The 15570-nt window shown below is 43.3% G+C and overlaps 1 protein-coding gene and 1 long non-coding RNA gene across 4 annotated transcripts in view; one reads left to right on the plus strand and one right to left on the minus strand.

Annotated features, from left to right (window-relative positions):
* Positions 1-15570, plus strand: part of LOC110970701 (melanoma receptor tyrosine-protein kinase-like) — a 53424-nt gene that overhangs the window by 22592 nt on the left and 15262 nt on the right. For 2 of the 3 annotated variants that reach the window (XM_051940614.1, XM_051940615.1), the window contains 14 exons: positions 2252-2384; positions 2763-2853; positions 3294-3451; positions 3836-3868; positions 5648-5792; positions 5874-5996; positions 6353-6451; positions 6731-6916; positions 7497-7652; positions 8495-8570; positions 10335-10481; positions 12028-12125; positions 12898-13041; positions 13742-13835. In XM_051940614.1, the coding sequence (XP_051796574.1) occupies positions 2252-2384; positions 2763-2853; positions 3294-3451; positions 3836-3868; positions 5648-5792; positions 5874-5996; positions 6353-6451; positions 6731-6916; positions 7497-7652; positions 8495-8570; positions 10335-10481; positions 12028-12125; positions 12898-13041; positions 13742-13835 (1683 nt within the window). Of the gene's footprint in view, positions 1-2251; positions 2385-2762; positions 2854-3293; positions 3452-3835; positions 3869-5647; positions 5793-5873; positions 5997-6352; positions 6452-6730; positions 6917-7496; positions 7653-8494; positions 8571-10334; positions 10482-12027; positions 12126-12897; positions 13042-13741; positions 13836-15570 lie in introns of those variants that run through there. The other variant, XR_007938450.1, reaches the window with a different exon arrangement.
* On the minus strand, positions 7664-8462 carry LOC127531394 (uncharacterized). Its single transcript, XR_007938499.1, has 3 exons — positions 8153-8462; positions 8051-8118; positions 7664-8016 (listed from the first exon to the last, which is right to left on the minus strand). It is a non-coding gene; the product is annotated as an uncharacterized LOC127531394 (long non-coding RNA).

The following is a 15570-nucleotide window of genomic DNA, read 5'->3' on the forward strand; positions in this document are numbered from 1 at the left end:
CAGAACGTGTCCCAGATGTTTCAGAACGTGTCCCAGATGTTTCAGAACGTGTCCCAGATGTTCCAGAACGTGTCCCAGATGTTCCAGAACGTGTCCCAGATGTTTCAGAACGTGTCCCAGATGTTTCAGAATGTGTCCCAGATGTTTCAGAACGTGTCCCAGATGTTTCAGAACGTGTCCCAGATGTTTCAGGACGTGTCCCAGATGTTTCAGGACGTGTCCCAGATGTTTCAGGACGTGTCCCAGATGTTTCAGGACGTGTCCCAGATGTTTCAGAACGTGTCCCAGATGTTTCAGGATGTGTCCCAGATGTTTCAGGACGTGTCCCAGATGTTTCAGAACGTGTCCCAGATGTTTCAGAACGTGTCCCAGATGTTTCAGGATGTGTCCCAGATGTTTCAGGATGTGTCCCAGATGTTTCAGGATGTGTCCCAGATGTTCCAGAACGTGTCCCAGATGTTTCAGAACGTGTCCCAGATGTTTCAGAACGTGTCCCAGATGTTTCAGAACGTGTCCCAGATGTTTCAGGACGTGTCCCAGATGTTTCAGGATGTGTCCCAGATGTTTCAGGATGTGTCCCAGATGTTTCAGGACGTGTCCCAGATGTTTCAGAATGTGTCCCAGATGTTTCAGGATGTGTCCCAGATGTTTCAGAATGTGTCCCAGATGTTTCAGGATGTGTCCCAGATGTTTCAGGATGTGTCCCAGATGTTTCAGGATGTGTCCCAGATGTTTCAGGACGTGTCCCAGATGTTTCAGAATGTGTCCCAGATGTTTCAGGATGTGTCCCAGATGTTTCAGAATGTGTCCCAGATGTTTCAGAATGTGTCCCAGATGTTTCAGGACGTGTCCCAGATGTTTCAGGACGTGTCCCAGATGTTTCAGGATGTGTCCCAGATGTTTCAGGACGTGTCCCAGATGTTTCAGGATGTGTCCCAGATGTTTCAGGATGTGTCCCAGATGTTTCAGAATGTGTCCCAGATGTTTCAGAGCGTGTCTCAGATGTTTCAGAACGTGTCCCAGATGTTTCAGGACGTGTCCCAGATGTTTTGTCTTGTATTTCACTGTTTTGTGTCCCACGTGTATCGTTGTTTGTTATTCTGTGTGTCATTTGGTTCGTTTTGTGTCTGTTTTCTACAATTCTACAATTTCATTTAGCAGATACTTTTGTCCAAAGCGACGTACAACACAAGCAAGAATTCAGACATAAGGAAAAACCTGTAGTAAGTGCAAAAGTGCTTCAAGTGTGACTGGTCAAAGGTGTTGCCATCAAGTTGCAGAAGAATTGCCAACCTCCCCCCCCTTTTTTTTTTTAACTTTGTCAGCCCTAAATAAGTGCTGGGTTTTGGACCACCTGACTTATTCTACCCCTAAGGTGGAGTCAGATTAAGTGCCTAGGTGTTCTCTGAACAACTGAGTCTTCAATTGTCTTTTAAAAGTAGAAAGGGACTCAGCAGAACACACAGAGTTTGGTAGTTTGTTCCACCATTTGGGAACAACAGAGGAGAAGAGTCTAGCTAGAGATCTGGAGCCGTGCTGGGCTGGAAGCACCAGGCGTCTCTCACATGCAGAGCGAAGTGGGCGTGAAGGGGAGTAGACCTGGATCAGGGAATCCAGGTAGGCTGGGGCCGTTCTTGTAAATGTTTTGTAAGCCAGGAGGAGAGTTTTGAATTTGATTCTGGCTGCAACTGGAAGCCAGTGAAGAGAGATGAACGGGGGGTGACATGAGCTCTTTCGGGCTGGTTGAAGACCAGACGTGCTGCTGCATTCTGGATCATCTGTAGAGGTTTGACTGTACATGCAGGGAGACCTGCCAGAAGAGAGTTGCAGTAGTCAATGTGTGACATCACAAGAGCCTGAACCAGAAGTTGTGTGGCCTGTTGGGTCAGGAAGGGTCTGATCTTCCTGATGTTGTAGAGGGCATGACGACAAGATCGAGAAACTGAGGCCACGTGGACCTTAAAGGTCAGCTGGTCATCAATCATGACACCCAGGTTTCTGGCTGAGTTTGTGGGCACAAGTAGGCTCGAGTGAAGTTGGACACGGATCTGAGGCTGAACAGATGGACAAGCTGGAAAGACCATGAGTTCAGTCTTAGACAGATTCAGCTGAAGGTGTTGTTCCTTCATACATGTGGAGATATCAGCCAGACATGCTGATATCCGAGCTGAAACTGTTGTGTTTTTTGTGGTTTTATGTCTTTGAATGCTTGTGACAGGAGGTGACTGTGTCTCTCTTGTGTCCGGTGCAGAGCAGCAGAACCGAACCTGTGACCAGCAGTGTACCCAGGTGGGCTGCTGGGGGCCGGGACCCTCCATGTGTGTGTCCTGTCGCCACTTTGACCGTAGGGGGCGCTGTGTGCAGCACTGCAACCTGCTGCAGGGGTGAGGAGGAAGAAACCTTACCCACAATCCTGTCTGGCTCTGTTCAGTCTCAGGTTCTTTCTTGTTTTGTGTCTTAATTCGATGATTTTTTGTCATTGTTTGTTTTTGTTGTTGTTTTGTGTCTGTGTGGTCATTTGTCTTGTATTTTTATTGTTTTCTTTCTCAGTTTGGTCTTTTTCTATTTTATGTTGTTTTGTCTTGTTTGCTGTTTTGTGTCTTAATTCAATTTTTATTTTGTCTCCTCCTACTCAGATATTTTTCTGTGTCTGTGTTTCCACACCTTTCCTTCTGCTCTTCAGCTGCAGACAGATGTTTTCCTGTGCTGGATGTATCTCCAGCAGCGGTTCTTGCTGTGTTAACGGTTCTGTTTCCCTGCAGTGAACCCAGAGAAGTGGATGTGAACAGCAGCTGTGTCCGGTGTCACTCTGAGTGTCTGCTGAGATCCGGGACTCCGACCTGCTTCGGCCCGGTGAGTCCGACTGCACCGCAGGCTGACAGATTAAAGGAAAAGCCGACGTAGAGCGTTCCAGGAAGGTGTTCAACCACCACAACCAGAAGGACTTACTCATTTGGTCAAAGAAACACCAAAACTGTCCACCATGGGAATATTCTAAGTTTCTGATGTATATTATATTTTCAAACAGAAAGTTCAAGTTCAAAGTAGAAACTCAAAGAACCAAAATGAGTCCAGTTATGAGTCTACCTGATGAAAATGGATCTAAAATGAACCTTCTCAGTCCTGGACCTATGGACTGGTTCTATCTGTGTCTGACAGAATGGAACCGACACGGTTTCATGATACAACATGTGTTCTCAGAGTTTCATTGGAAGAAACAAGAAAACCGCGGAATGATTGTTTTCCTCAAAACGTTTTGAACCAGTGATGAAATGACCAGTTTGTGTCTGCAGGGTTCCGACCAGTGTTCCCAGTGCGCCCACTTCAAAGACGGTCCCCACTGTGTCCCTCGCTGTCCTCACGGCGTGCAGGGCGGTGGAGACACGCTCATCTGGAAATACACCGACGGGACGGGCCAGTGCCAGCCCTGCCACCAGAACTGCAGCCAGGGGTAAGACCGGTACCGGGCGGATGTGGAGGAATGGCCAGAACTGGTGCAACGGCCCAGATTAACTCGGTTAATCTGGGCAGTTGCAAGGGGTGAATCTGGGCCGTTATGGGGGGTAAATCTGGGCCATTATGGGGGGTAAATCTGGGCCATTATGGGGGGTAAATCTGGGCCATTACGGGGGGTGAATCTGGGCCGTTATGGGGGGTGAATCTGGGCCATTATGGGGGGTAAATCTGGGCCATTATGGGGGGTAAATCTGGGCCATTACGGGGGGTGAATCTGGGCCGTTATGGGGGGTGAATCTGGGCCGTTACACCGGTGGGCCGGCTATGGAGGAACAGCCAGAACCGGGTCGTAACTGAAGCTGTGTGTTTGTGTGTGCAGGTGTTCGGGTCCTGGACTGTCTGGATGCAGCAGGTAAAGCAGCATTTTAAACATGAGTCCTCCAACAGGCCAGATTCAAATCAACATTAACAGCACCACAGAAGAAAAAGAAATGAGAATCGGGCCGGCCACAGGATCCGTCAGTTTCTCAAATGGAAACTTCTGAATATCACCGCTTTGTGGGCGGGTCACTAGTGGGCCACCAGGAGGTCACATGACCGCTGTCAGACCTTCAGTCATCTTAGTTTTAGCTGAAGAACAACCAGTTTAGATGTTTAACGAAAGTTTCACGATGTGTCGGACCTCCGCTTCAAACGCCTCATTTTCATAAAGTAGAAATGAAACTGCTTCATACAACACGCTGCTACACAACCAGCACGCCAAGCAAGGCGTTCCACGTGGACAGTGAATGATATGAGAAAGTGATGGATCCTGTAGACGCGAACCATTAGACCTGAATCTGAGGCCAAACGCGTCTTTATCTTTAAATTCTTTTGTAATCCATAGAAATTCTACATTACATTTAAAATGTACATTTCATTACCAGCATGTTGACTGTGAACAGGAGATCTTCTTGGATCTGACATCAAATCAGTTTTTCCCATTTCCAGGTTGAAGCTCAGTGTAAACTGGTAGACTGTAGGTAGACTGGTTGGTAGACTGTAGGGTAGACTGGTTGGTAGACTGTAGGGTAGACTGGTTGTTAGACTGGTTGGTAGACTGGTTGGTAGACTGGCTGGTAGACTGGCTGGTAGACTGGCTGGTAGACTGTAGGTAGACTGGTTGGTAGACTGTAGGGTAGACTGGTTGTTAGACTGGTTGTTAGACTGGTAGGTAGACTGTTGGTAGACTGGTTGGTAGACTGGTAGATAGACTGTTGGTAGACTGGTTGGTAGACTGTAGGGTAGACTGGCTGGTAGACTGGTTGGTAGACTGGTTGGTAGACTGCAGGTATACTGTAGGTAGACTGGTTGGTAGACTGGTAGGCAGACTAGTAGGTAGACTGGTTGGTAGACTGTTGGTAGACTGGTAGGCAGACTGGTAGGCAGACTGGTAGGTAGACTGTAGGGTAGACTGGTTGGTAGACTGTAGGGTAGACTGGTTGGTAGACTGTAGGGTAGACTGGTTGGTAGACTGTAGGGTAGACTGGTTGGTAGACTGTAGGGTAGACTGGTAGGTAGACTGTAGGGTAGACTGGTTGGTAGACTGTAGGGTAGACTGGTTGGTAGACTGGCTGGTAGACTGTAGGTAGACTGGTAGGTAGACTGGTAGGTAGACTGTAGGGTAGACTGGTTGGTAGACTGTAGGGTAGACTGGTAGGTAGACTGGTTGGTAGACTGGTTGGTAGACTGGTAGGCAGACTGTAGGGTAGACTGGTTGGTAGACTGGTTGGTAGACTGGTTGGTAGACTGGTTGGTAGACTGGCTGGTAGACTGTAGGTAGACTGGTTGGTAGACTGTAGGGTAGACTGGTAGGTAGACTGGTTGGTAGACTGTTGGTAGACTGGTAGGCAGACTGTAGGGTAGACTGGTTGGTAGACTGGTTGGTAGACTGGTTGGTAGACTGTTGGTAGACTGTTGGTAGACTGGTTGGTAGACTGGTTGGTAGACTGGTTGGTAGACTGTTGGTAGACTGGTTGGTAGACTGTTGGTAGACTGTTGGTAGACTGGTTGGTAGACTGGTTGGTAGACTGGTTGGTAGACTGTTGGTAGACTGGTTGGTAGACTGTTGGTAGACTGTTTCTGTTAGATGTGAGCTGCAGGTTAAATATGAAGCATCATGTTGGGTTTAAATTCTCTTTAAAACCTGCAGGACTGCGACACACTCCTCGCTGGCGGTGGCAGTGGTCGGGGGGCTCCTGGTCGCTGTCATCGTGTCGCTGGTCGTCTTCGTGTTGCTACGGCGACGGCGGATCAAGAGGAAGCGGACTCTGCGCCGCCTGCTGCAGGAGAGGGAGGTGGGAGAGGAAACGGTCGCTGTTGGAACCGACCGACGCCTGGAACACCAACAAACTGACTCTTCAAACTTTGTGTTGCAGCTGGTGGAGCCGCTGACACCGAGCGGTCAGGCCCCGAACCAGGCGCTGCTGAGGATCCTGAAGGAGACAGAGTTCAAGAAGGTCCGGGTGCTCGGCTCCGGAGCCTTCGGAACCGTCTTCAAGGTAGCACCGGCGCCACAACACCACTTCCTGTTGGTTAAATAAAAAAGAAGATGAAAGCGTCTCAGTGATTTCCACTACTGCTGCTGTCAGAAGGTTCTTCAGAGGTTCCTCAGGGGTTCCCTGGTTTCTCAAAATTCCACCAGCAGCAGGAGAAGCTCTGTTCAGGGGAAGGTTCCTCGTTCTCTGGTCAAACTGACTCCTTAGAACGTGATGTTCTGTCCGACCAGAACTAATCAGTCAGAAATGATATGAAATAAACATGAAAAATCTAAAATACAACCAGGACGAATACATAAACATACATAGAACATATGAAGTATAACTGTTCCTGAAGCGTTGTGTGGGTGTTTGTTTAGGGTTTGTGGATCCCTGAGGGGGAGAACGTGAAGATCCCGGTGGCCATCAAAGTTCTCCGAGAAGCCACATCACCGAAAGCCAACCAAGAAATCCTGGATGTGAGGCCAAAACATCGGTTTTCTTATTCTCGACTTCCATCTTGATGATTCGTGTTTCCTTTGTTTTCTGTCTCTTTTTCTTGTTTTATGTCATGTTCGGCTGTCTTTTGTCCGTTTTTTAAGTTTATGGTTTTCTATCTTGATTTTGTTCATTTTTGAAGGAATTTTTAGATTTGTTTGCTGTGAGCTTTTAAATGAGACGTGATTCTGATCCCACATCCTGACTGGTTGAAGATGAAAAGCAGCCGGTGGGTTCAGAATGTGCTGTTTGGTCTGCAGGAGGCCTATGTGATGGCCAGCGTGGATCATCCTCATGTGTGTCGGCTGCTGGGGATCTGCCTCACGTCCTCGGTGCAGCTGGTCACTCAGCTGATGCCCTACGGCTGCCTGCTGGACTACGTCCGCCTCCACAGGGACCACGTCAGCGCCCAGTGGCTGCTCAACTGGTGCGTCCAGATCGCCAAGGTGAGAAGAAGATCCTCCTCCTCCTCCTCCTCCTCCTCCTCTCTAAGCCTGCAGAGGCCCATTAGGCTGAACACCTAACAGCAGCCCGTTAATCTGTTCAGCCTCATCCCACGGTTTAGTTCTGGGAAAATTAACGAGAACAAGGTCAGGATCTCAGAATGAAAGCTGCTGCTGTCTGATCCCAGAGATATTTAGGGGATATCTGGAACAAATCAAATGTCAAACATATTTCTGAGCTAATTTTCTAATTTCCCATGGTCTCACAATGAGCAGGTTGGTTCTTATATCAACAACAGAAACTATTAAAGGTGAAAACCTGAAAGTTTCACTGTTAGTCATCATCACACTGATTCAGAATCTATAATACTGGACACAAAACAACCACAAAGTGACAAAAAACAACCACAAAATGACACAAAATTATCAAAGAGATGCAAAACAACCACAAAGACACAAAACTACCACAAACCACAGCTACAGAGTGCTTTAAAAACAGGCAGAAATAGCAGACGTAATTATAAACTGATCAGAGCTCAGGTTGGTGTTTCAGTTTTTCTCACCTGTGTGTGTCTGTGTTCAGGGGATGAACTACCTGGAGGAGCGACACCTGGTGCATCGAGACCTGGCAGCCAGGAACGTCCTGCTGAAGAATCCAAACCACGTGAAGATCACCGACTTTGGCCTCGCCAAGCTGCTGACGGCCAACGAGAAGGAATACCACGCAGACGGAGGAAAGGTATGTTTCAGGGACCTTCTAGACCTCCTGATTAGTGGTACTATGACTCCTTCTAGACCTCCTGATTAGTGGTACTATGACTCCTTCTAGACCTCCTGATTAGTGGAACTATGACTCCTTCTAGACCTCCTGATTAGTGGAACTATGACTCCTTCTAGACCTCCTGATTAGTGGAACTATGACTCCTTCTAGACCTCCTGATTAGTGGTACTATGACTCCTTCTAGACCTCCTGATTAGTGGAACTATGACTCCTTCTAGACCTCCTGATTAGTGGAACTATGACTCCTTCTAGACCTCCTGATTAGTGGAACTATGACTCCTTCTAGACCTCCTGATTAGTGGAACTATGACTCCTTCTAGACCTCCTGATTAGTGGTACTATGACTCCTTCTAGACCTCCTGATTAGTGGAACTATGACTCCTTATAGACCTCCTGATCAGTGGAACTATGACTCCTTCTAGACCTCCTGATTAGTGGAACTATGACTCCTTATAGACCTCCTGATTAGTGGAACTATGACTCCTTCTAGACCTCCTGATTAGTGGAACTATGACTCCTTCTAGACCTCCTGATTAGTGGAACTATGACTCCTTATAGACCTCCTGATCAGTGGAACTATGACTCCTCAGATGTTTCTCTTCCTGTGTTCAGTTCTTCTCCATGTGGAGCCATGATGCAGACACAGATAGAACCAGTCCATAGGTCCAGGACAGAGAAGGTTCATTTTAGATCCATGTTCCTCAGGTCGACTCATGGCAAATCACAGTGTAGTTCAGGGTTCTAAACGAGGCTGCTGTGGAGATGTTTGGATGAAGTTTGTCCCTCGCTGCTGCCTGTAGGTTCCTATCAAGTGGATGGCGTTGGAGTCGATCCTCCAGTGGACCTACACCCATCAGAGCGACGTCTGGAGCTACGGTGAGTCGGCTCAGCAGCCACCGACGACCGATGTTCACCTGTGAAAACTATGAAACGACCTGTAAAGGTGGTTAAACGAAGTTAACCCTTTAAGCTTCAGTCAATTCCAGCCGTTTTCAGTACAAAAAATCGCTAATATTCTATTTTTAAATAAAAAAAATTACGAAAAATACGGGAGGTGCATTTCCTTGAAAACGACCGATTCGTGGATTTTATACCGACTTCAGGACATGTTTTGGACAAAATAGTTTACTGGCTTGTGTCATCTGATGTAAAAGGTTGGATTATGGCCGTTTTTTGTGGAATCTTTTTTTTTGTGTGTAATAATGAACCCGGAAATGTGAGTCGCGCTGTGTACGTTGAAGCCGTGTACAGAGAACGGATGGATGAATATTTGTTTTTGTCGGACAAATGTGTTTTTCTCACCCGCTGTGGTAATCACATCTGAAAGTGGTTTATACCGGCGGATTCATGAGAATCTAAGCTTTCCATCGGCGTATAGTGTTTGTATAATCGTGTTTGCAGCCGTCGGACATTCTTGAAATTCCTATGCAAATTAGTAGGTGTACCGCCGGCGGTACAGTGAAGCTTAAAGAGTTAAAGTACATATCAGCAGGTTTTATACTGCAGAGTGTTCTCTATACTGGTGGTAAAAATTAAACGATATCAACAGAGCATCGTCAAACTACGCTAAGCTGAACTTGTGATTGTGATAGCTTTAGACCACGTCAAATTTAATGTGAATTTTTAGACATTAAATGAAAAAATTTGAAATATTTGATGGCTATTTTCTGTCGACAGAATTATTTGGATTTACTTTGAAAATGTAAAATGACAGAACAATTACTGATAACCCTGAAAATACAGATTTACAAGTAACTTTAGCCTGATATTTATATCGTACGTCTCAGTTTTATGGTATTTTCTTTAAATTCAGTTGTTTTCTCACTTTATTCATGTTTCGTGTGTTTCAGAAAGTTTGCGAAATGAAAATAGAATTAATTAATAATAATATATTCAACTCAAAATTCCATCAACTAACTTTTTTATATCAGGTCAGTGATTGGCAGATCAAGGTTCCCATTATGTTCCACCTTAACAAAGAAAGAACGTTCTAGAAGCAGCATTTGTTTCAGGAGCATTAGTGGACAACAGACGACGTCGGCAAACATTTTTAGAACGTTGTTAATGATCAAGAAGAACATTGAGGGAACTAAACTGAAAACAACAACTAGAACTTTGCAGAACATTCTAGGAATGTTTCCCATTTCCAGCAATATTAAAAATGAAATGAGACAGAATGTTTTAACATTTAGAGAATGTTTTGAAGATGCTGTCAGACTGACTTCCATGGAGAACGTTCTCAGAGCAACATTGAAAGAATGTTGTCAGAATGTTGTCGAGGCCTCCGATTCAAGCAGGTTCTCCACAAAATGTTCCTACGCAGCGACATAGTAACAGGATAGGAACGTTCAAGATGCAGCGTTTGTTTTAGGAACGTTAGCGGACAACAGTCAGACGACGTCTCCAAATGTTTTTAGAACGTCTTTAGTGATCAGGAAGAACATTGAGGGAACTGAAAGAAAACGTTCTGCTGAAAACAACTAGAACTTTGCAGAACGTTCTCCAGAACATTGTTAGAACATCTTTAGTGATCTTAAAGAAGAACATTGTGGGAACGTTTATAAGAATGTTTTCAGTGATCTTAAAGAAGAAGGTTGAGGGAACGCTTTCAGAACATTCCGGTTCCTGTTGGCTCTGCAGGTGTGACCGTTTGGGAGCTCATGACGTTCGGGTCGAAGCCGTACGACGGCATCCCGGCCAGCGAGATCGCCTCGGTTCTGGAGAGAGGAGAACGTCTGCCTCAGCCGCCCGTCTGCACCATCGACGTCTACATGATCATGGTCAAATGTAAGAGGAAGTCCTGCCGCCTCACATCCTGTAGCCTTCAAAATAAATTCACACTTCACAGAATGAAGAAGAGTTTCACACATTTTATTTTCATTTCATTAGTTCAAAGAAAACATTTCTATTTAAACAACTGAAAAGGCTCTTTTTTTACACACAGTAACTCAGAAAACCACAAAAAACAAGAATAAATCTACAGTTATTTAAAGTTAAGTGTAAAAAGAAGCAACAAAACAGAAAAAACAATAAATAAATATTTTCCAACAGTCACTTGCACTATTTTAATGTTTGACTGTAAAATTATAAATCAGTAAAACTGTTGTTAAATCACAGATAATAACTGGAACACGTACAGAACAAACTGTTCATTCAGATTTTAAATACTGTAAATGAATAATCATTGATCCTTTTACCTTTAAAAGTGAACGTATTTGAACTATAAAGCAGTACTTCAGTTGGAATAAACCTTTTAAAGCGTGTGTACGTTAAGTGAGGTCGTATTTATGTTGAATAAATCCCTGGAACTAGAAGTATTTGGACAGAAATGTGTGTTTTTGTGTGAATAAACCTTTTAAAACTACATATATGTGGACTAAAAGTAGTATTTCAGCTCAAATCAATCTTTTAAAGCCTGTACTCGAGGTGAGGTAGTATTTTGGTAGAAATGAACCTTTAAAACTTGAAATTTTTTGACAAGAAGTAGTAAAGATTTAAAAGTACACATTTCTGGACATAAAGTAGTATTTTTGTGGAACAACCCTTTAAAATTACAAATATTTGGACTAAAAATGTAGTATTTCAGTTGGAAGAAAGCTTTTAAAGTATTGGTAGAAAAATCTTCAAAACTATAAATATTTAAACAGAAAGTAGTGTTTTTGTGTGATACGCCTACAAAGCTAGAAATTACTTGACCCAAAGTAGCATTTTGGGTGAAATTACTCTTAAAAAGTAGAATTATTTTCACAGAATGTAGTATTTCTGTGGAATAAACCTTTATAACTATATATATGTCGACTAAGAAGTAGTGTTTCAGTTGGTAGTGTGTGTACTCAAGGTGAGGTAGTATTTTGGTATAAATTAACCTTTAAAATAAGAAGTACTTTGACAGGAAGTAGTATTTTGGAGGAATAAACCTTTCAAACTACATGTATCAGGAGTTTAAAGTAGTATTTCAGCCGTAATAAATCTTTTGAAGTGTTTGTACTCAACTGAAAGTAGTATTTTTTGTGGAATAAACCTTTAAAACTACATGTATTTGGACTAAAAAGTAATATTTCAGTTGGAAGAATTCTTTTAAAGTGTTTGTACTTGAGGTGAGGTAGTATTTTGGTAGAAATTAGTCTTTAAAACTACAAGTATCTGGACGTAAAGTAGTATTTTGGTGGAAGTTAATCTTTAAAAGTAGAAGTATTTTGACAGACAGTACTATTTTGGTGGAATAAACCTTTAAAAGTAGAAGTACTTTGACAGAACGTAGTATTGTGGGTTCCTCGGTGTTCATAGAGGAACCCTGTGATGAGTCCAGGTTCTGGTTTCTGATCTGTTCCAGGTTGGATGATCGACCCGTCTAGCCGGCCGCGGTTCCGGGAGCTGATGGTGGAGTTCTCCAGGATGGCCAGCGACCCGTCCAGATACCTGGTGGTTCAGGTGAACCTGTCTGCTGCTGCTTCAGCACAACGTCCACAGAACGCTTCAGGAACAATGTTCTACATTGTCGGGAACATGGATGATGTTCTGCCACAACGTTCTGAAAAGGTTCTCCAGGTGTTACCGAGGTTTTTAAAGGATGTTCCTGTGATTCGGTACTTTAAAGGTGGAACGTTCTTCCTGCAACTTTCTGAGGGTGTTGTTGAGGGAACACATTCTAGAACGTTCTTCTATGAAACATTCTCAGTGTTCTGTGATAACAAAGGAGCAACGTTCTCAAAAAAATTCTAAAAATGTTTTCCGGACGTTTCCGAGGCGCCAGATGACAACATATTTATACAGAACGTTCCTGTAACGGAACATCATAGAACGTTCTTCTGGAGGGAGAACAAGTAAAAGATGTTCTTAGCACAACATTTGGAGAACGTTTTCAAGATGTTACTGACACCTCAGATGACACAACGTTCCTTAAAAGACATTCTTGTAATGTGATGTATCAAAGGCTAGAACGTTCCCACAATGTTCCACGCTGTTCCAGGACAACAAAGGATAAAGGTTCTCAATGCAACATTCAGCTTGAGAACTTTACAACATTCTGGAAACTAAAAGAAAGCATAAGTAGAACTTCACAGCTAGAACATTTCTAGAACATTCATATAAAGGTCTGACCCTGTAGAACCTTTCAGCTTCTGTTGGTGTGTTTTCCATCGGAGCAGGAAGCAGCTGAGTCGCTCCAGAGATCGATTCTGATGAGAACGTTCTGTGTTCTCAGGGGGAACCGCCCAGTCCGACAGACAGCAGGTTCTACTCCCGCCTGCTGAGCACCGGCGATGCCGAGGACGTGGTGGACGCCGACGAATACCTGCTGCCCTACAAAGGCCTGGGTAACCATGACAACCATCCCTGCGGCGCCATGGTAGGAACACTTGGAGAACCCGATTAAATCTGTCAGTCAGCAGGTGGCGCTTTGAGGACACATTTGGACAGTTTGTTTTTTTATTTAAGAAAAACTTGGAGTCATTTTGAAAACAATTTCTGGACGTTCTGTTTGGATTTAAGAACATTTTTATTTAATTTTATAAAACAAACTGAGTCGTATTGGTCATATTGAAGAAAATCAAGGAAAAGGTTTGAATTTCTTTAATTTTGAAAACAATTTTGGAGCCATTTTGAACGTGTTTTTTTTGTTTAGGTAAAAAAAGAAACAGTCATTGAGTCCAGTTTAAGTCATTCCAGACAGGTTTTAGTCACATCAGATGAATACTGAGTCTCTTTGGACGTTCTCTTTGTAATCAGGAAACGTTTCTTTAAGAACATTTTTGAGTCATTTTGGATGTTCTTTGAAGTGGTTTATCTTTAAATGGATCCATTCTGGACAGATGTTGTGGATGTGGAGTCATTCTGGATGTTCTTATTGTGTTTAGGTCAGAACTGAGTCATTGGGTCCAGTTGGAGTCCTTCTAGACAGGTTTTAGTCCCACTGGACTGCTGTTGCTTTGACATCTGCACTGTCCATTAGCGGCCACCAGAGGGCAGAGGAGCCTGGAGAATCTCTGAATCTTCTTCAGAGTTATTCTGCTCCTTATTAACTCCTTCTGGTTTCTGTGTTTCGTCAGAACGGTGGTCCGGCCGGACAGGACGGCGTGGCTCTGCGCTACATCACAGATCCCACCCACAGCGCCCTCGACAGGGAAGACCTCAGAGGCCACGGTACGCATCAGTGACAGTTATCCAATCACAGCCTGAACGAGTCAGCGTGAAGGAGCTGGTTAAAGCGCTGAAGTCAGAGTGAAACAGCAGCAGCTCTGATGAGCTGTTTGTGTGTCTCTCTGGGGTCATTGTCTCTTTCTGTGTTTTGTGGCCATTTTATGTCGTTGTGTATAGGTGCATGTCCACTCTAGTATGTCCAACACGATGGCTTTTTTTTGTACAAAATTCATGATGATTTCTTTTTTCAAAGAAAACTGCTCTATAGTGTTTTTCACGGTCTACTTAAATTTTTTCAGCGTATGGCATGTTTTAACGATATGTTAAAAAATCCAATTTTTTTCGACATACTAAACTATGACGTTTTTGTCATTTTTTGGACGATATACTAAACTATGACGTTTTTAGTCGTATTTTGGACGACATACTAAACTATGACGTTTTTAGTCGTATTTTGGACGACATACTAAACTATGACGTTTTTAGTCGTATTTTGGACGACATACTAAACTATGACGTTTTTGTCTCATTTTGGACGACATACTAAATTATGACGTTTTTTGTCATTTTTTGGACGACACACAAATCTATGACGTTTTTAGTTGTATTTTGGACGACACACTAAACTATGACGTTTTTGTCATTTTTTGGACGACACACTAAACTATGACGTTTTTGTCATTTTTTGGACGACATACTAAACTATGACGTTTTTGTCATTTTTTGGACGACATACTAAACTATGACGTTTTTGTCATTTTTTGGACGACATACTAAACTATGACGTTTTTGTCACATTTTGGACGACATACTAAACTATGACGTTTTTGTCATTTTTTGGACGACATACTAAACTATGACGTTTACAGTCGTATTTTGGACGACATACTAAATTATGACGTTTTTTGTCATTTTTTGGACGACACACTAAACTATGACGTTTTTAGTTGTATTTTGGACGACACACTAAACTATGACGTTTTTGTCAGTTTTTGGACGACATACTAAACTATGACGTTTTTGTCATTTTTTGGACAACATACTAAACTATGACGTTTTTAGTCGTATTTTGGACGACATACTAAACTATGACGTTTTTGTCTCATTTTGGACGACATACTAAACTATGACGTTTTTGTCTCATTTTGGACGACATACTAAACTATGACGTTTTTGTCACATTTTGGACGACATATTAAACTATGACGTTTTTAGTTGTATTTTGGACGACACACTAAACTATGACATTTTTGTCACATTTTGGACGACATACTAAACTATGACGTTTTTGTCACTTTTTGGACGACATACTAAACTATGATGTTTTTTTCTTGTTTTGGACGACACACTAAACTATGATGTTTTTGTCTCATTTTGGACGACATACTAAACTATGACGTTTTTGTCACATTTTGGACGACACACTAAACTACGACGTTTTTGTCACTTTTTTAAATTTTATTCTTTTGGCCATTTCAGCTTTAGTTGATAGTAGAGACAGAGGAGACAGTAAATGGGGAGTCGAGATACAGTAAAGGGCCATGAGCGGGAATCGAACCCAGTCCACTGTGTCGGAGATCGACCTTTATATGTTGTTCGTGTGCTTAACCCACTGAGCGACACAGACACCCACCCTTTTCTCACCTTTTGGACGGCACACTAAACTATGACGTTTTTGACACATTTTGGACGACATACGAAACTACGATGTTTTTGTCTCATTTTGGACGACACACTA

The sequence above is a fragment of the Acanthochromis polyacanthus genome, chromosome 20, assembly GCF_021347895.1.
Source record: "Acanthochromis polyacanthus isolate Apoly-LR-REF ecotype Palm Island chromosome 20, KAUST_Apoly_ChrSc, whole genome shotgun sequence".
NCBI classification, from domain to species: Eukaryota; Metazoa; Chordata; class Actinopteri; family Pomacentridae; genus Acanthochromis; species Acanthochromis polyacanthus.